A 21415-nucleotide genomic window follows, 5' to 3' on the forward strand; every position below is an offset into this window, starting at 1 on the left:
CAGCTGATTTTCTGACAAACCAAAACAAATAAAAAATGTAAAAAATTATCAAAAGTTTTGACGAAAATTTAACATTTTCAGAAGTTTCCAAAAGAAATTTTGCTCATTTAAGATGAAAATTATCCTTAAAGTCACTTAAAATCACAAAAATTGTTCAAACCTTTAAAAATTAAGTTAAATTTTTCCTTTGAAAGCCGTCTGTGATATTTTTACAAGAAGCCTTCTAGCAAAAAAAGCACAATCCAATGTCAGTTCTATCATTAATAGCTGTTGCCATTCTTTGGGGCGCCACAAATCCGTTCATCAAAAAGGGCTCTGTCGGAATTGAAAATATCAAATGCGACTCAAAAGTTCAACAAACAATACAGGAAGTTAAATTTTTGTTAACTCGATGGCAGGTAAGACAATTTTTTTATCTGTCATTCAACTTTTCAACCTTTTTTCTAAAAAATTTTTTTTTTTTTTTTAGTATTTGCTGCCATTTGCTCTAAATCAGAGCGGGAGTGTTTTGTTTGTGTTTGCACTTCAAGCAACAGAGTTATCGCTCGCCGTGCCTGTAACGAATAGTCTTACCTTTATAATTACCGCTTTTGTGTCGCGAGTCTTGGGAGAAGAGCCGTTTACGAGAAATGGGTTGATTGGAATGTTTTTTGTTGTTGCGGGAACGATTCTTTGTTCCATTTCGACATATAAATAAATTAAATGAGAATTTTTATCAATTTTTTTTTTCAATAAATGCAATTTCTAAAAATTATTTTAAAATTTTATTAAAAAAAAAATTAAAGTTTAAAATTAATATGATAAATAATAAAAAAAATAATTAAATAAAATTAAAATTTAAAAAATTTTATTAAAATTTTTAATTTAATTCCTTTGACTGAAAAAAAAAAAAAAAAAATAAGAAAAATATTTTTAAATGATTTTAAACATAAAATTTTATTTAAAAATTAATATTCTATGAAAACTCGTTAAATAAAAATGAAAAAACAGAAAATATATATTCATTTTTAAAATAAAAATATATTAAAAACAAATAATAATAAAAATTTAATTATTTATTAAAAAAAATAATTTTTAATTTTTAAGAAAAAAATAATAAAAGATTAATATTTTAAAAAATAATAAAAATTATAAAAATAAAAAAAATTATTTTAATTTTTTAGAAAAAAAACTTACAATTTTACCGAGTTGCACTTTTTGAAAAAAAAAAATAAAATAAAAAAAATTAATGAAAATATTTTTTTTTTATTTTTCATCACTTCAATGTGTTCTTTATTAAAATCATTAAATTAATATAAAATTGTCATTATTAGTATGGCCGATTACACAGACTTTTATCTCTAAAATTTATAAAATAAAAAGTAGTAACGATTAATTTCGTATTTAATGGAAAAATCCACTAAACAGAGGTAAATATGTATTTTTTTAATTTTTTTTTATTGCAATTTCTTGAATAATTAGTTTTGATTTTAAAAAGAGACTATACAACAATTTTTCGACGCATTGACGATAGCACCATTTTTGTTAATTTATTAAAAATTTTATAAAAAAAATTATTTCTAATGTTAGTCTTTGATTGTTTTTTTTTTCTTGTTAATTTTTGTCTCTCTCTCGCTCGATAGTTAAGTTTAGAAGAAGATTAAATCATCACTTTGGAATGATGATTGTAACCGCCGACGGGAGAGTCGCGATAACGACGATGCGGATCAATGTCGTAACCACTTCGGTAAGTTGTATCAGTAAACTCATCTTGTGCTCTGTATTTTCGATCAATTGTCGGATATTTTTTGTCATAGCCGTTCGTTCGCCCGTTATGGGTCGTTGTTTTGTTGCGATGTTGCTTCGGGAGGGTAGTTGATGTTGCGGGCACGACGTATTTTCGAGTTTGCTAAAAATTTTAAGAAATTATTTTTAATTAAATTTAAAAAAAATAAAATTTTTAATAATTTATGCAATTAAAAATAAAATAAAATTATAATTATTAAAAAAATTAATTTTATAAAAATTGTTTTCAATATTTAAAAGCCTTTTTTTAAATAAAAAAAATAATAAAAAAAAATAAATAAAAAATAAATTTATTTAATTATTTTAAATTTTAAAAAAATTAATTATTTAAAAAATTGAAATATTTTAAATTTATTTTGAGTTTTAAAAATATTAAAATTTAATTTTAAATTTTTTTTTGTTTAATTTTTTTTAATAAAAAAAAAATTTTTATTGAAAATTAAATAAACCATTTAATTTAAATTTATAATTAATTAATAATTTAAATTAATTTAAATTAATTTAATTTTTTTTAGAAAATGAATAAAAAAATTAAAAAATTTAAAAAAATAATTTTTTTAATTAAATGTTGTTAAAAATAAAACTTACTCGCTTTGAATAATCAATTTCATATCCTTCACTTTTGTGTTTGGGGCGCCATGGAGCCAACATCGACACAGAACGTGACACAGTTTTCGTCATTGGCTCGATATGCTTGCCATCAGTTCGTTCTGTGGCGTACGAAAGATCATCTCGGGACCGTGACGCACTTTTTGATGCCGATCGTGATGGCGGAATGTACGATTGCGGAGGAATATCGCCAACTATCATAAAAATTTCAATAGAAAATCATCAAAAAATCAACTTTTCATGCCAAAAATCAAACTTTACCTGTCGTTGCGTGCAAATAAACGACACTATGTTGACTCAAGTCGCCTTCCGTGCCCGAACTGTCGTGTATCCGGTCCATTTCCTTCTGTCGCACGAAGCTTCTTGCCGGTTTTGGAGGTCCCATCGGAGGTTTTCTGTAATCTCCCGAGCCCTTTGGTCCCATTTCTTGTTCGTAATTGTACCGCAACGGCGACATCGATTGTCTTTCGTGACTCCGATCGCGCGTTCGTGTCAAATAACGCGATTCGTCGTCGTAACTGTCAACGGAATGATGTTGTCGAGTGCGTTGCGTCGAATAATCCGCTTTTAAGGGGACATTTCGTTCCGACGACGACGAATGACCTCGCGAAGTTTTCTTCAATTTCAAGTCTGAACCGTATTTTCGGTGATTTTTTAACGTGTGATGCTCATTTTCTGACGTTGAAATGTCTTCGGAGATGTTTTGCAACTCCCGACTGCGGGAATGTCGTTCGCGATGACGCATTTTTCGATCTTGGTTGGTTTTGTCGAGGTCATATAGCGATGCGCTGCGATTGTATTCGTCGCGTTTTTTGTCCTTTGGCGTTTCCGTGGCGTTTAAGTTGAAAGCGCTTTTTGAATAGACTTTGTTTGACTTTGTCAGAGTGAATGGCGTGGATTTGCGAACTCTAAAAATTGGGAAAAAATAAAAATTTTTTGAATTTTTTAAGAAAAAAATCTTACTTGGTTGTCGTTTTTCCCTTTGAGAAACTTTGTTCCATGTCAGAATCTCCGAAAAAGCGTAACTTTTGCTTGCCAGGCGATTTTGATCGTTTAAACAAGGGACTCACAGAACGATCTTTTTTTCCATTCAAAAGATTTTCCTGAAAAAAAATTAAAATATTTTTTTAAAATTTTTAATTTTTCTTCTACACGTGAAAAAAATAAAAAAAAAATTTTAAAAATTTTATTAATTTTCATGAAAAAAAAATTTTTTTTCAATTAATATTTTATTTTTTTTATATTTAAACCAAGTTTAATTAAATTTTTAAAAAATTATAAATAAATATTTGTTATTTAAAATCAAACCAAAATTTAATAAATTTTTATTTTTTAACTTTTTCAAATTTTTTTATTCAAAATTTAATAAATTTTAATTTTTCAACCTTTTTTAAAATTTATTTATTTTTTGTTAAGAGAAAAAAGTAATTTTTGAGAAAAATAAATAAATATTTTTTTAGGTATAATTATAATTATTTTTTAATTTTTTTTATGAAATTTTAATTAAAAATTAATTTTTATAAATTAATAAATTTTTGGTTAATTGTTATAAATTAATTTTTTTATTAATTTAATTTTTAATTATTTTTTTTTTATTTTTTATCTTTTATTTTTTTTTAAATGCATTATTTTTTTTAACACAAGAAAAATTTTTATATATATTTTATTTTAATTTTTAAAATTTAAAAATAAAATTAAAATTTTAAAACCAAATTCAATTAAAATTAATTTATTAAAAAAAAATAAATTTAATTAAAATTATTATTTTTTTAATAATAAAAATTATTCAAATATTTTTTAATATTCAGAAACAAAAACTTAATTTATTTTAATTTAATTTATTTATTTTATTTTAATTTTTTAAAATAATTTATAATTTTGAGAAAATAAAAAATTATTATAAATTTTATTTTTAAATAAAAAATTATTTAAAAATTAATATTAAAATAAAAATTTATTTTAAGAAAAATTGAAATTTAAAAAAAAAACAAATAAAAAATAATTAAAAACTCACTTTTGACGCTCCCTTCGATTTCCGTGACAGCCGATCCAAAGATTTGAACCAACTTGTCTTCGTTTGTTTACTTTGCTCGTCATTTCCATTCCTAATTGCCTCTCGATGCACAATTGGGCTCGAGCGTGGTGTCGATAGGCGTCGTCTATTTGCGATTTCTTGCACCTGAAATCCAATCAAAAAAAAAAAAAAAATTAATAAAAAAAATCGAAGGTTATTCTTGCTTCGGAATCGTGACACCTTCAAGTGTCAAAAAGCAGTTGCAATGCAACAACTCCAAATTAGCTCAAATTTATTTACGAAGATGTTCACGTTTTTGGTAATGCTTGATTTGTATCTCTCTCTAACATAAGAGCAAAAAAATGTCAAAACATATGGAACATCTGAAAAAATCTGAACAAAAAACAAGTTTCCTTATTTGTCGGCGCGGATTTTTATCTTTACGCCGTCTGTTCAAGTATGTTTTTTTTTTGTTTGTTCATTTTCTCAGTTTTTTTTTTTTTTTTTAATGAAACCGAAAGTCTTGCACATGCAAAAATGTCGATTCGAAGCAATTTTCTAGACGATTGCGTAATGATGCAGACCTCTTTGAACATTTTGAGTGCAGCACTTGTTAAAAATAATTAATTGATTGAAGTTTTTAAAATTTTTTTTCGTCGAATAAATTAATTGCGATGGAGGAGGAAGAAGAACGTCTACCGATTTTAACTACGCGCCACACACTGAAACTGTTTACCTCATTTTCGACAATTTTAGTGCCATAATTCCCGACGACAAATATTCTTCGCGTCTGTGAGATCAAAATTGGCAAAGCAGCTTTTGTTTTGTGCGACACCTACAACATTATCGCACTTTTATGTGTGTGTCGGAACGAGGTCCGAATTGCTCTGTGAATGTTCATTGTTTTTGTTTTTTGTGAAAAAGTTGCTGTTTAGATCAGAAATTGAACAATTTAATAGGTAGAAGCAGTAAAAGTTTTTTTTTCAAAATAAATAAAAATTTTCAAAAAAAAAAAATTTCGAAAAAAAAAAAAAATCGAATTTTCGAAAAAATTTCACATTTTCAAATTTTCGAAGATCGATGTTAAAACTTCTAAAATTTTCGAAAATATGAAAAGCTTCATGAAGTATTTTCGAAAATTTGAGAAGTTTCAATATCGATCTTCGAAAAATATCGAATCATCTCAAATTTTCGAAAATATGCAAAACTTCATGAAGTATTTTCGAAAATTTGAGAAATTTCAATATCGATCTTCGAAAATTGTTTGTAAAAGCTTTTCAAATTTTCGAAGATCGATATTGAAACTCTTCAAATTTTCGAAAATATGAAAAGCTTCATGAAGTATTTTCGAAAATTTTAAAAGTTTCAATATCGATCTTCGAAAATTGTTTGTAAAAGCTTTTCAAATTTTCGAAGATCGATATTGAAACTCTTCAAATTTTCGAAAATATGAAAAGCTTCATGAAGTATTTTCGAAAATTTGAAAAAGTTTCAATATCGATCTTCGAAAATGATTTTAAAAGCTTTTCAAATTTTCGAAGATCGATTTGAAATTTGAGAAGTTTCAAATTTTCGAAAATTTTTGAAAAAATTTTCGAAAATTTTTTTTTAAAGCTTAAAATTTTCGAAAATTAATTTTCAAAGATTTTTGTATGTTCGAAAAAAAAAAATTAATTAACATAAAATTATTCTTCCATTATTCCCATCTACTTTTCATTCACAATTCTTCTTGTAGAGAGCGCGCTAAAAATCGCTATTTAATGAATGGCCTCACAATGAAGCTGTGGGCTGCGATTAAACGCATGAATGGGCTAAGGTCAACCGAATATACTCTTTACGTGCCATAATCGCCTATAAAAAGAATGATGATGACGCGATATTATTAATAATGTTTAAAAATAATAGCAATAATAATGAAGAAATTAGCGAGTGAGAGAGAGAGAAGAAACAGTGAAAGAAATTACTTGGGAGTTAATAGAGTGTTTGTTAAGTGTAGGCCATGAAGAGAGCGCCATGAAAAAAATTTTATGATTTATAATCGCTTCATAATTCGTACTTACTTTGGTACATTGAACTCTTGAGAGATTAATAACAAATAATTAAAGGAAGCGCAATCAAAGGAGTGTCGTCTTCGTTCAATGACACTCGAATCAAAAACAAAAGCACGCAAGGTGATAAGGTTAACGACATTGAACTTTATTCGAAATTTTGTGTCATTTTCGCATCTCACGAACAAAAACAAAATTTAAAATAATTTTTTCGGATGATTAGTTTGACAAACAAACAAGCAATTGAAACATTTTTTCAAGCAGCCTACATAAGAAATTATTTTTTTTTTGTTCACAAAAATAAATCAACTTTGTCATGCTGTCAGTTTTTTTGCTGAATTAAAATTCGCGCGAGTTGATTTATTTTGCTTTAATTTTTTTCTCGAGTTCTTGTGCGACGAAACGACACGTGAAGCATTTTTTTGGTCAATTTCAGACATTCTGGCATTTTTATGGTTCTTTAAATTTTTTAGTTTATGGCAAAGTACCAAAAAATAAAATAAAAATAATAAAAAAATGTTATCAAAACATAAAGATATCAACTTTCACATAAAATTTCGTTCTTTACGATGTACGCAAGTTTTTTAAGAGGCATCTTAATTTATACATAAAAAACGAGTCGAGCAGGTATATTGAATGTCGATTAAAACAAAAAGTTGAAAATAATTAAAAAAGAGCGAAAATATTAAAAGTTCTCGTTTTAAAGAAGAATTAATTCGCATTTTGATCAAATTTAAAAAAAAATATTTAAAAAAAATGTGCATTGGGGCAAAAATTAAAAATTTGCAGTAGGATGAAAATTTAAAATGTGCATTGGGTTAAAAATTTTAAATGTGATTTGGGCAAAAATTAAAAAAAAAATTAATTTAAATTTTTTAACCCAATGCAAATTTTGAAAATTTTGCCCAAAGCACATTTAAAATTTTTAACCCAATGCAAATTTTTAAGTTTTTTCCTATTATAAATTTTTGCCCCAATGCACATTTTTTAATTTTTTTTCGTTAAAATGCATTAAAAAAACTCACCTCGATAACATTTTCCCTTTCATAAGCCGTACTTGGACCTCGATATTCGCGATAACGTGAACGCATTTCCTCATCCGAAACGAGCAATTCCTGCGAATTCGGGACAATATTTTCGTTATTTTTCTTCGGTTTCGTATTGCGACTATTTGTGCCCATGAGAAGTTGTTTCATCTGTAAAAAAAATGATTTTTTTTATTTAAAATTTTAATGAGAAATCAAAAGGTTCGTCACTTACTCGTCCCAAGCTGCCAAATCTCTTGTCTGATTTTTCGTCAATTGTGTGATTTCGATGTTTTCTGTCGATTGTTGAGACTTCATATTTGTCAATGCGTGGATCGAATCTTGAACCATCATCAATACTGCGTTCTCGATGCAAATATTGGGAGCGAGATGATTCGTCGGTATGACGTCGTTCGCGTTTCAGGAATTTTTCGCATGTTGTCATGAGGTGTTTTGGATCGCTATTTAAAAAAAACATAAAATTTTGTGTAAAAATTTATAGAAATTCTTCAAATTGTCGAATACCGTAAAATAATTTCTTCAAATTTTCATATACCGCAAAATAATTTCTTCAAATTTTCATGTACCGCAAAATAAATTCTTCAAATTTTCATATACCGCAAAACAAATTTTTCAAATTTTCAAGTACCGTAAAATAATTTCTTCAAATTTTCATGTACCGCAAAATAATTTCTTCAAATTTTCAAATACCGCAAAATAATTTCTTCAAATTTTCATATACCGCAAAATAAATTCTTCAAATTTTTATATACCGCAAAATAATTTCTTCAAATTTTTATATACCGCAAAATAATTTCTTCAAATTTTCATATACCGCAAAATTATTTCTTCGAAATTTTTAATACCGCAAAATAATTTCTTCAAATTTTCATGTACCGCAAAATAATTTCTTCAAATTTTCATGTACCGCAAAATAATTTCTTCAAATTTTCATATACCGCAAAATAATTTCTTCAAATTTTTATATACCGCAAAATAAATTCTTCAAATTTTTATATACCGCAAAATAATTTATTCAAATTTTCGAAATACCGCAAAATAAATTCTTCAAATTTTCAAGTACCGTAAAATAATTTGTTCAAATTTTCGAACAAATTTTTGAAGAAATTCTTCAAATTATCAAAAATCATTGAAAAATTTAACTTACTTCAATCCATTCATGCCAAAAGTAGTTTGATGTTTCTTTTTCCTTCCCAAAGAATTCGTCCCGAATCTTTCTTCTGACTTTTTCTCCGTCACCCGTTCCTTGCTAAAACCTCGACTCGTGTCTCTCGTATTCGCTCCAAGCACTTCTCTCTTCGGCGACGGCTCTCTCAGCGGGGTTCTTGTCACCGTATATCGATGCACGGCACTCGAATCGTCATTGCTGTCATCGTAGGTGTTTTGAAAGCGTCGCGTTTCTGTCCTCGTCTCCGTTCTCGATGATTTATGTCCGTTGCTTAAAAGGCTTTTTCCGTGTTCCGCCGCACTCGAATATTTTTTCCGCATATCATCAGCTTCCGTTTCTCGCCCAACGGTATCCAAAAGTTCCCTCGAGAGATTTCTTCGAACCGGAGGAACGCCATTTGTCGTCGTGATCGTTGTTCGTGTCGTAACGACAGTTTCTCTCGGCACCGAGTTAATTCGAGATTTTATCCGCGAATAAAGTTCTTCGCGTCGATTACTGAGTTCATTGAATTCTGGGTAATATTCCTTGCCATCAGCTTGTCCGCGTCTTCCGAGCTCCCACGGGTTAATTGGGGGCTTTTCGGGCGGCAAATCTCGAATGCTCGGCTTGATGCGATCAAAATCATCCTCTTCGACATTCAATAAATTTTCGTTGCTGTAACTTATCGCTGTCTTGTATTTCGCTGCAAATCGCTCTGCGGGAGTTTGTTTGTTCGGAACCAAGTCGAAATCGTCGTCGTCGTAATAATTTTTTGCATTATACGAAAAATCCGGTTCGTCAATGGTGAGTTTTTCGGGCTCGGGTTTTGGCTTAAAATCGCGTTTTTCGTCATTTTTTGTGTTGTGAACGACTTCGGCGTAAACAATTTTGCGATCTTCGTCGCCGGGCGATGCTCGAGGCGAGAGATAACTAAAAGCTTTGACCCCCGTGGGGGGCGGGGAGAGTTTTTCCATCGATAAACGCTTCACCATGCTCGGGACTTTCATGCCTTTCGTTAAAATTGGCTTCTCCGGAGGTAATTGCGAGCTGTGCATCTTTGTTTCTTCTTTTTCGGGACTTTTTAACTTTTTTGCCGGAGGATCGAAAGCTTTTACAGCATCAGCAAAGTCTTCTTCGAACGTTTTTTTCTCGGTTTCGATTAATTTCTTTGATGGACTCGCACTTTTGGCGCGAGAAACGTCGCCGAAGAACGTTTTTGGCTTTTCCTGCTTTTGCTCTTCCTCGAAATAATCGTCGCGGTTTGTGTCTTCGATGATGGGACTGAGTTGGGGGTTTTTCTTGTCAACTTCTTCGGTTAAATCGCTTTTGCGACGTGGGGATTTGCGGAAATTTTCACGAGTTACGCCTCCGGAGCCGACATCGCTTTTGCTTCGAGTGACTTTTTTCGCGGGAACGGGGTTGTTGTTGTTATTTTCGGTTTTTTCTTCGTCCTCGAAGTTGTATTCGTTCTTTTTTAATTGGAAAAAGTTGAAGATTGATGGGCGTTTTGACTTTTTGCTTGATGCGTCGCTTGAACTGCGTCCCAAGGCTTTGTTGTTGCTGCGAGATGGCAAGGAACCAAATCGATTTTTTACTTGATCTGAAGGGAAATTGTTAAAAAATTATTTTTTAAAAATTAAAAATAAATAATTTTTAAAATTTTAAATAAAAAAATTAATTTTAAAAATTAAAAAAAAATAATTTCAAAAATTTAAAAAATAAATAAAAAAAAAAAATAATAAAAATAAAAAAAATAATTAATATTTTCAATTTATTTAAAATAAAGAATAATAAAAAATGTTAAAATTATTTTTAAAAAATAAAAATTAAATTTTAAAGCGTTTTAAAATTATTTAATTTTTTTATGTATTAAACATTAAAGTAAATTTTAAAAAATAATAAATTTAAAATAAAATAATTGAAATAAATCATTAAATAAATAAATCATTGAAAAAAAATTAAATTTTGTATTAAATAAAAAAGTTTAAATTTTTTTTTTAAATTGATAATATTTTTAATTTAATTAAAAATAATTTTTTTTGAACTTTAATTAAACTCATTAAGAAAAAAAAATTAATTTAAAAATAAAAAAATTATTTTAAAAAATTAAAAAATATTTTAAATTTAATAAAATGAATCAAAAAAATATTTTTTTTTGTTCGAGCGTTTTAAAATTATTTATAATTTAAAATTATTAAAAATAAAAATTAAATAAAAAAATAAAATTGAAAAAAAAAATAAATAATAAATTTAAAAAATATAATTTAAATATAATTTAAAATATTTATAAAATTTTTAAATTTTAAAAAAAAATATGTATAAAAACTAAAATAATTAAAAAACTTAATTTATTTTTTCTAAAATTTTTGATAATTTAATAACAAATAAATTAATTAATTGATAATTTTTTTGTTTTTAATTATTAATTTTTTTTCATAATTAAAAAATTTTAAAATTATATTAAAAATATTATTTTTATAAAAAAAACTTACCTTCTTTTCGTCTTTTAGGATCTGACGATGTTCGTGAAAGTCGTTGGTGCGTTGGGCCGTTTGTCGGGCGATTTGCTCGTTCTTTTTGAGCTTGTGATAATACCAAAGCGGCTTCTTTGCGAAGTGCTTCAGCTGACAAATCACTCGGAAGCTCCCGACGAATATTTGGATGGTACGAAACCTCGGATGGATCACTCAAACGACGTCCTGAAAGCAAAATTTTTTATTAAAAAATTTTTTTTTGAACAGAAAAATTCTTAAAAATAATTGTTAGTAAGCTAAAATCTAAGAAACTAACCAATTTTCTTGACATGAACATCTTTATTGAATGACACACGAGGCCCATTGGATTGAGACCGTTGTGAATCCGTTCGTTGAACGCTTGCATCTGTATCACTTGTGTTTTGTTTCATACTTGCTACTACTGGCATTTGAACTTATTTCTTAAAAGAATTTTCTTTGATTCGATAAATTTGTGTGATTTTTTGTGTTTTGTGTAAAAATATTTAGGATTTTTTTTTTAATACTGTTGCTTTTTTGCCAAAGTGTTCATTTTGCGAAGATCGAAGATAGATCTGTAAAAATAAATTTAAAAAAATTTTTTTTTCAAACGTGTGTGGTGTTAAATTTTGGTTTATTTACGGAAGTGTCATTTGGTTGAATTATTTTTTTTAGTAATCTACATGATTTAGTTTGAAATTTATTTATTTTTATTTTTTTTTTTTAGGAAACCAAGTCAGTAGTAGCGTGTGAGCGTGCAGTAAGAAGGTAATGCGTAGTCTACAACAGGAGGTCATTCCCTCGGTTATTTTTGTTATTTATTAGATTTTTTATTGAGGTTGATCATAAAATTTACTTTTTAATTTTTTTCTCAAAAATTTTTTTTAAACTGATAAAAATTAAATTTAAATTTAAAAAAAAATTTTTAAATAAATTTCAATTTAAATTAATTTATATTTTTATTTAAAAAAATTATTTAATTTAATCTTTTTATTTAGTTAATTTATTTAATTTTAATTAATTTTATTAATTTAATTAATAAAATTTAAATTTTATTCAATTTTTTTTTCTAAATTATTTTAAAAAATATTGAAAAAATTTTTCAACATAAAAAAATTATTCAAAAATATTCAAGCTCAAAAAATTCATTTTGAATTAAAAATTTTTTAAAAATTTTATTTGAATTTAATTTTTTTTTATTTTAATTATTTTTAATTTTTTTAAAATTTATTTATTTTTAATTGAATTTAATTATTTTTTTATTTAAAAAAATAATTTAATTTTTATTTAAAAAATAATTTTATTTTTTTATGTAAAATTCATTTAAATTATTTTATTTTATAATTTATTTTTTTAAAAATTAATTCAAAAGCTCGAATTCAAAGAATTTTTATGAAAAAAATACTTTTTAAAAATTTTATTTTTTTTTCTATGAATTATTTAATTGACAATAAATTTTAATTAAAATGCATTAAAAACTTTTTCTTGTAGGATGAATGGAGACGCCTTATAAACGAAATTCTAATCACCTTCACAACCAAATTCAACTTTAATATGCAAGTCTGGCAAATATTGTTCAGTCAACATGTTCAAAGACAAAAAAACGTGACGTGATCGTGATTTTTATTGTCTTTTTTTTCGCAAGTTTTGTGTGCAAATTAAACGAAAGACATTTAAAAAAAACTCGTCTCGTTGTCTGTTTAGCAGGAGAGAGAGATAAAACATGCTCTGTTTATGTAATTTTATTTATTTATGCACGAATTTCGGCTTCTAATGGGAAATGTAAACAAAAGCAAGAAAAAATTTGTCTCACATAAAAATATTGGCATTCTGCGCGTCACGTTGTCATTTTAATTCATGAACTAGATCAAAATAAAAATTAACTTCTAACGTCAAAAAACGACTGATTGTAGGTTTTTTCTGTGCTCTCCATGTGGTTGTGTAGTTTTTGTGTAAATACGATGAATGAATTCAAGTCAGACAGCTATGATGTCATCTGCATACAATTACATTTATAGCCGAGCAGTGGGCATGTAAAATTGTTCATATGTTAATTCCAAATGTAGCGTTTGGCTTTTTTATTTTGTATTTCGAGCTATGAATGAAATTTAATATTTGTTCGTTCTAATAAAAGATGTATCATAAAAATAAAATTAGAATTTTTTGCAAGTGTTTGATGTCCTTCTGTTTTCATAATTTTTTTAAAATTTAATTAATTAAAATCTATTAAAAATATTAATTAATTTTAAATGAAAAAAAATAAATAAAAAAAAATAAAATTTAAAATTAAAATTAATAAAAAATTTAAGATTTTTTTTTTTTAATAAAAAGGATGATTTTTATTTTTAGATTTTTTTTTTATAATTTAACAAGCAAAATTACAAAAAATTAAAAATTTTAAAATATTGTTTATAAAATTTATTAAAAAATTTTCAATAGATTAATTTTAGATAATGAATTATTTTTGCCTTTTTTTACATTAGAGGATTAAATTGAAAATAAATTTTCTTGGACAATATTTAAAAGGTTTCTGTTGAGAAAAATTAAAAATTTCTTGAAAAATTAAAATTAGAACTTAAAAAAGTTAAAAAAATAATTAATTTAAATTTAATTAAAATTCAAAAATAATTAATTAATTAAATTATTTAATTTTAATTAAATTAAAAAAAAAAAAAATTTTTTAAAAAGTAATTTTTAATATGAAATTTTATTAATTTTTTTTAAAATAATTTATTTATTTATTTTAAATTTTATTATTTTTTTTATTAAAAAATTTGATTTAATTTTTAAAATTATTTTTTTAAAATTAAAAAAAAATGTTTAAAAAAAATAATAAATAAATAAAATAATGAAGAAAAAATAAAAAAAATAAAAGACGTTTTAAAATTAAATTTAAAAAAATATTGAATTAAAAAATACAAAAAAATAAAATAAAAAATGTAAAAAAATAAAAAATTTTTTTTTTGAATATAATAATAAATTTAAGAAAATAAAAAAGTAATTTAAATAATAAATTTAAAAGGCAATTTTTTATTTTATATGAAATTTAATTAATTTTAATTTTTTTAAATTTTATTTATTTAATTAAAAATTTTATTTTTTTATTATTATTTTATTTAATTTAATTATTTAAATTAATTTTAATAAATTAAAAAAAAATATATAAAAAGCGCTTTAATTATGTTATTCCCGTACAAGACAAGTTTTTTGTAAAATCATCATAATTCATAGCTTAGAGACGCTCGTCAATTAAAACGAGACGAGTACAGAACAAGAAAAAATCCGTCGAGAGGTACTTCAGGTGTTCTATTGTTCTGTTCTTATTAGATACAAACAGTCGAGTTTCATGATTTTTTTTTGAAGTTTCATACCTAAAGGAGGCACGTAGGTTCAATCGTAGGCTCAGTGAATATATTTAAATGAAATTTTTTAATTGTAAATACCCGAGTTTCAATCTAATAAGAATTTTTTTTTTGTCATTTTCAGATTAAGACAAGACAATACAAGTCTGAAAAATCTTCAAGTGGATCGTAAATAATAATTTTAAAGATAACAAATAATTATTTACAAACATTTTGCGATAAGAACTTCTAATTTTAGTTCATTTTAGGTCGCTTTACAGCACGGCAGCATGTGGTTTCCCTTAATTTTAGGGCTTTTATCGACGATTTATTACTACATCATCCGAAATCGTGACTTTTTCTTACGGAAAAATGTTCCTTTCGTCAAATCTGCGCCACTTTTCGGCACAAGTTGGAAAGCAATTTTCGGTTTCGAGTCATATTTCGCGTATTATCGAAGAATTTACCAAAAATTTCCAGAAAATAAATTTTTTGGCGTCTTCGAGCTACTTCAACCCGTGTTTGTAATTCGCGATCCGGCACTTTATCGCAAAATTTTCATCACAAATTTCGATCATTTCATGAATCGACGTCTCATGGTCGATCGTGAAGTCGATCCTGTAGGCGGATTGCTGATTGGAGTCGTTCGGAACGAGGAATGGCGTCGTTTACGGAATATTACGAGCCCCGCATTCACTGCGAACAAGCTGAAGTTCATTCTGACCCTCGTAAATGGCACGATGAAGCGAATTAATGAAGATTTAGGACAAAAAATTACGAAAAAAGGGAATTTCCGGTTTGAAGCAATCGATTTTTATACGAGATGTGCCACAGATTTGATCGCGCACACGACTTTCGGGTTAAATGTGAACTCAATTAACGAGGAAAACAACGAATTTTACTTGATGGGCAAAAAATTGACAGATTTCACGAAGAAATTCTTCTGGAGAGCGACTTTGCTGACAGCTTTGCCCAAAGTAGCGAAATTTTTGGAAGTTGCGCTGTTCGATAAGGAAGCGACGAAGTATTTTCAAGGCATTATTCGTGAAATTGTGGAGTTTCGACAGAAAAACGACGTTAAAATACCGAATTTTATTCAATTATTCATGGAAGCTGACCTAAGTTTTGACGAAATTGTGTCGGTATCGACGGCTTTTTTCTTCGGGGGCATCGATTCGTTCGCAACTTTGTGGCAATTTATGTCTTACGAGCTCGCGATGAACCCAGAAGTGCAAGAAAAGTTACAAGAAGAGATCGATTCGGTCGCAAACGACTTGAAAAATCCCGAAGAAATCGATTACGAAGCAATAAAAAAGTTAATTTTCATGGATGCCGTTATTGAAGAGACTTTTCGCAAACATCCCTCGACGGCATGGCTTGAACGGGTTTGCAATAAATCCTTTACGTTGCGAGAAAAAACTGAATCCGAGGAAGAAGTTGTGCTAAATCCGGGAGATATTGTCGTAATTCCGAATGATGCGATTCAAAATGATCCAAAAATATTTGAGGATCCGGACAAATTTCAACCAGAAAGATTTTTGGAGAAGAAAATTTCGGGAGAAATAATGCCGTTTGGATTGGGACCGCGTCAATGCATTGCAACGAGATTTGCTTTGATGCAGACGAAAGTTTTCTTTTTTAATTTGTTGTCGAAGTTTACGATTAAAAAGAACGAAGAGACGGTTGAGGAGTTTAATTTGGTCAAAGGAACTATGCTGAGAAAAGTTGAAGGAGGAATTTTGTTGGATTTTGTGAAACGAAATTAATTTTTAAATTAAAATAAATTTTTAAAATCAAATAATTAATTAAAAAAATATTTAAAAAAAAATTATTTGTAGAAAAATAATAAAATAAATAAAAATAAAATAATAATAAAAAAATAAAAATATCAAGAATTAAAAAAAAATTAAAAGACGATTAAAAATTAAATTTAAAAAAATTTTAAATACAAAAAAAAAATAAATAAAAATATTTTAAAAAATTATTTTTTTTTAAATTTAATATTGAATACACTGAAAATGTAGAGAATTAAAATAATAAGAAAAAAAAAATAATTTAAATAATTTTAAAATATTTTTTAAAAATTATTTCTGTTTTTAATATTTTTAGCTCAACTTAATTAGTTTAGAAAAATTTATTTAAAAAAAATTCTCAAAAATAAAATGTTTAAAAAATAAAATAAAATAAATTTCAAAAAATAAAAATGATTAAATATTTAATTCAAAGAATTTAAAATAAATGAAATAAATTGGAAATTTCTTATATTTTTTAAAAGTTAAAAAAAATTGAATGAAGTAAATTTAAGAGATATTATTTTAAAAAGAAATAATTTAAAAAATAAAATAATAAAAAATTTAATTTAAAAAAAATAATAAAAAATTGAATTTAAAAAAAATAATAAAAAATTGAATTTAAAAAAAGTAAATTTAATTTAATATTTCTGATTAAAAAAAAACTCAATTTAATTTTTAAAAAATATTTTAAAAATAATTTAATTATTTTTTTTATTTTTTTAATTAATTATTTAAAACAAAAATAAATAATTAATAAAAAAAAATAAAAAAATGTATGCTAAATTTTTATCAAATTAACAAAAAAAAAGAATAAACTTCAGATTTACGTCACAAAATCACAAAATTAATGGAATTCCATCAACTCTTCATCGCATTAACTAAACATTCATAATAAAAATATATGCTGATAATGTTCTTCAAATTAACAAGAATTTCTCGTATAAGAAAAAAATAAATAAAATATTTTTTCAACAGATTAAATTAATTATATCGAATATTTATCACACTCAGTCACTCACACAGCGCAACACGACAACGCGTCGTCGACGATCATTTGACCGCAAGACAAGCGCGAATCATTCCTTTGATATCGTACATTTTTTCCGAAGGAATTTGCGTGATGAGGCTGTTAAAAACCAGTTCGCACTTAAGCTTTTTTCTCCTTTATTTATTTATTTTTTTTTTTTATATTTTTGTTCTACATTTTTTTTTATTTTTTTTTTAGTGACAAGAATCAAGTTTATTTTTTTTTGTAACCTGATCTGAATATTTTTATAAAAAAAAATATTATTGTGCATTGTTACAAATGGCGCTCCTGTTTATTTTTATTTGTCTGAAAAATAAACAAAAAAAAATTCTTTGAGATGAATAATTCGCGTGACGTGGAACCAATAATGTCAATTTTTTCCAACATTTTTTTTAAAGAACTGATGAACGATGAGAATTCACATGAAAACACATTAAAAATCATGAAAACGCCTTTTTTATGATTTTTTTTTTGTGCAAATAGTTGAAGATAATTGTCTGTACGGTCCGACATTGTCTCTGTGTGTCGTCGGCGTTCGTCTAAGGCGTAAAAAATTGATTGTTACAAGATTAATGCCTCAGCTACTCGCGCACAGAAGAAAGAAGGAGCGCGCAAAAAATTTGTAAATTAACGTTTTTTGTGCTTCCTTGCTACACTGTTGTCGTCGTTAATGTTAATAAAGTGCCTTTTTAAACTTTCGCGAAAGATGCTCGACGATTTATTTATTTACAGTTCATTGTCAAGGTTAATCAAGGGCATTGATTTTTTTGTGCACTTTGGTTGTTTTTTAATCGTTTCGTTTCTTCTTCATCTGCGGAGTGAACGAAAAAAATTAGCAAGTAGCACAATATGATAAATAAATAATATGTTTAAAAGTTGTGTGTCAAGTTTTTTTGTGATCATTTCCTGCCTCAACAGAGAGTTTCTTGTTTTCTCGTAGAAATGTAGCGCATAATAAATTTGTCTGAAGAGAAAAAAAAGTTAAAAAAAACTCAAGATGAGTAATTAGCATATTTACCCATTTTCTTAAAAATTACAAAATTTAAATTATTTTTTTTTTAATTTAATTTTTTTATTCTTGATGTTTATTTATTTTTAAAAAAATTATTTAGTTTTTAAATAAATTTATTTGAAAAATTTAATTTAAATTTAAAAAAAAAATATTTTTAGAAATTAAATGTAAATAATTTAAAAAATTAAATTTTATTTTTTTTAATAATTCAATTTTGATGATAATTATTATTATTTTATTTTTTAAAATTAAAATTTTTTTTGTAAAATATTTATTTATTTGAGAAATTTTTTAAAAAGATAAATTTTTTAATATAAAAAAAAAATTTAATAATATTTTTAAACTAAATAAAATTAAAGAAAAATATTTAAAATTAAAAAAAGTAAAAAAAATAATTTAAATAATTAGAAAAAATTATAATTTTTGTTTAATTAAGAAAAAAGAATTTTAATTAAATTAAGAAAAAAAATTATTTAAATTAAATTTAATAAAAAAAAATTTAAAAGAAAATTAAATAAATTAAATTAAATTAAATTCAAAAAAAAAATTCTACAAGAAACAATTTTTTATCAATTAAAAAATTTTAAAAATATTTTTTTTACAAAAAAAAACTGAAGATGAGTATTTAACATATTGACCCATTTCCATAAAAAATTTTAGCAAAAAAAAAAATCAAAAGAAAAAAATTAAGTGGCCCTGCCCTGTTTTCACAACAAATAAATACTAAAAATTCAATAAGAACTTTTTTTCATAAATTTTTTTCTTCTTAACTTCAATAAATCACTCAATACAAAATTTATAGAAATAAAAAGTTAAAAAAAAAACGTATTAGCAAGTAATTTTTTTGCCGAGTCACGTACAAATTAAACATTTTTTCTTATAATCTAATGTACCCAACATTAATAATAAAATAATAATAATAATACAGCGAGCGTGTTAAAATCAAATGCGGCAGCTAAGCAACCGTAATTGACCCTCAGAGGTCAACATGCTCGCTCTTAATCTTGGCTTGTAAAACACGATTCATTGAGAAAACTTGATCAATCTGTCTTGGAAATCAACTCGAATTGCGCTTTAAATAGCTTTTAAAACAAAAAATCTCGAAATATTTTTCGGTCTTTTCATTATTTGAGTCGTGCCGGATCGATTCCTTTCACAAAAATACTCATAATTAGATTTTCTTTTGATAAAATTAGCAAAAGTTGTTACATGTGTTCACAATTAAATACAAAAAAAATTACAACAAGAAAAAAAATCAATACATTTAAATTGTAATAATTTCGCACAGAGACACGACGACATTCACGTACAGAACGAGAGAGACATTCCGTAATGCAATTTTTTCAATGGCACAGCAACAAGTAGGTTTTTTTGTCGTTTCAGCGTCGTCGTTGTCGTCGCAGGTACGTATGAAAAAAAAAATTAAATAATTATGGTAACCGAAAAATGTTTTGATAGATCTATCACAACGATTTTGTGAATGAACAGGTTTTTTGTGTAAATTTGACGGCAAACGTTTAGTAGTTGCAACAAATTAGTTAACACGAAATTAATTTTGTTATTGCGCAAAATTGTTTTGGACACCAAAGATGACGATCGGATTCAGGATCGAAAATTAGGTAATTTATTTAAAAATATTTTTTTATTTAAATTTATTATTTTTTTTATAAAAATTAAAAAATAATTCATTTTATTAATTTAAAAAAAATTAAATTTTTAAAAGAATTAAAATTTATAATTTTTAAATATAAAAAAATAAATAAAAATAATTAAAATAAATAAAAAATGAATTAAATTAAATTATTATTTATTAAAAATCATATATTTATTAAAAATTAATATTAGTTAATTTTTTTTAATTAATTCCTTTTATTTAAAATTATTTTATTATTTTAAAATATTTTTTTTTATTTTTATTATAATTTTATAAAAAAATTAACAAATAATTTATTTAATTAATAAAAATTAAAAATTTAATTTTTTAAATAAAATTTTAAATAAATTTAGTTTTTATTAACAATCAATAAAAATAAATATTTAATGAATTAAATTAAATTATTTATAATAATTTAAAATGAAAATACATTGAAAAAAAATATTTTTTTTTAACATTTCAAAATTAATTTTAATTTATTTTTTATTTAAATTTATTTTTTTATTAATTTGTAAATTTTTGTTTACATTTTTATTTATTTAATTTTTTTAATAAATAAATAATTTTTATTAATAATTTTTTTTTTTAATTTATTCCAATTAATTCAAACCAAGCAAAATAAAAATAATACGTCACTGAATATCAGAACAAAAAACACAGAACATAAATAATTTTTTTCATTCATGATGCGGAATGCTCTTGAGATTGCATGTATGCAATTTGATAGTAAAAGTTGATAAGAGATACAAAAAAAAAACAATAAATAAAAAAATAAGGAAAATTATCTGCTATTATGTTATGATTTATCGGAAACATATATGTTAAATGTACAACATACATAATATATATGTTTATGCTTAAATGGCCTTGTAAAGGTTACTCTTGTCGTCTTTCGTCGTTTTCGTGCATTTAATGCTCTAAAAAAATTCAAGCAACGAAAATAAAAAAAAGACATAACTTATCATCTTTATTTTTTATATTTTTCTATATGTTATATATTTAAAAAAAAAAAAAAAAAAAATATTAATCGTCTTTGTCTCTGAAAATGTCTTACTTTGCACACGGCTTTGATCAAGGTCATGTTAAAAGAAGGCCCACGCGCTCCATATCTGCTTAATTTTTTTTTGTTTTATTTTTGTTTGACTTTTTTCGTGTCTTTTTATTTATTATTTTCAAAGTAACATAAAATGTGATGCGGAAGCTTAATCGTGTTAAAATTTAAACAATGTCATTAGATACACTTTTAAAAAATGTATAAACGCATTGTTGTTAATATTAATTTAATAATACGAGGGATAATACTTTGGGAACCCTGATTATTATTTTTTATGAGTATTATAACATTATTATTAATAATAATAATTTTTTGTTGTTGACAAATTATTAGCTAAATTAATGTTTATTCATAATTTCAATAAAAATGTGAGTTATTTAAATATAAAGTGCA

At 25.0% G+C, this 21415-nt stretch overlaps 2 protein-coding genes across 2 annotated transcripts; one reads left to right on the top strand and one right to left on the bottom strand.

Moving 5' to 3' along the window:
* Positions 1-1553: 1553 nt before the first annotated feature.
* Positions 1554-21136, bottom strand: LOC134831188 (uncharacterized). The gene is made up of 11 exons (XM_063844890.1): positions 21023-21136; positions 11440-11716; positions 11142-11348; positions 8650-10249; positions 7717-7942; positions 7482-7652; positions 4409-4573; positions 3358-3497; positions 2656-3302; positions 2374-2588; positions 1554-1888 (listed from the first exon to the last, which is right to left on the bottom strand). Exons 2-11 carry the CDS (start codon positions 11570-11572, stop codon positions 1640-1642), a joined length of 3753 nt encoding a protein of 1250 aa, XP_063700960.1. The 5' UTR covers positions 11573-11716; positions 21023-21136; the 3' UTR covers positions 1554-1639.
* LOC134831278 (cytochrome P450 9e2-like) lies at positions 14773-16393 on the top strand. The gene has a single exon (XM_063845010.1). It carries the CDS (start codon positions 14773-14775, stop codon positions 16246-16248), a length of 1476 nt encoding a protein of 491 aa, XP_063701080.1. The 3' UTR covers positions 16249-16393.
* Positions 21137-21415: the final 279 nt, after the last annotated feature.

Source organism: Culicoides brevitarsis, chromosome 1 (genome assembly GCF_036172545.1).
Source record: "Culicoides brevitarsis isolate CSIRO-B50_1 chromosome 1, AGI_CSIRO_Cbre_v1, whole genome shotgun sequence".
Classification (NCBI taxonomy): domain Eukaryota; kingdom Metazoa; phylum Arthropoda; class Insecta; order Diptera; family Ceratopogonidae; genus Culicoides; species Culicoides brevitarsis.

Excerpts from the sequence above, each read along its gene's own strand:
- LOC134831278 (XM_063845010.1), top strand. The coding sequence starts at position 14,773 with ATGTGGTTTCCCTTAATTTTAGGGCTTTTATCGACGATTTATTACTAC.
- LOC134831188 (XM_063844890.1), bottom strand. The coding sequence starts at position 11,572 with ATGCCAGTAGTAGCAAGTATGAAACAAAACACAAGTGATACAGATGCA. Across the intron at positions 7,943-8,649 it reads TTTGGCATGAATGGATTGAA|CGATCCAAAACACCTCATGA; the intron begins GTAAGTTAAATT and ends TTTTTTAAATAG. Across the intron at positions 3,498-4,408 it reads AATCGAAGGGAGCGTCAAAA|GAAAATCTTTTGAATGGAAA; the intron begins GTGAGTTTTTAA and ends ATTTTTTTTCAG.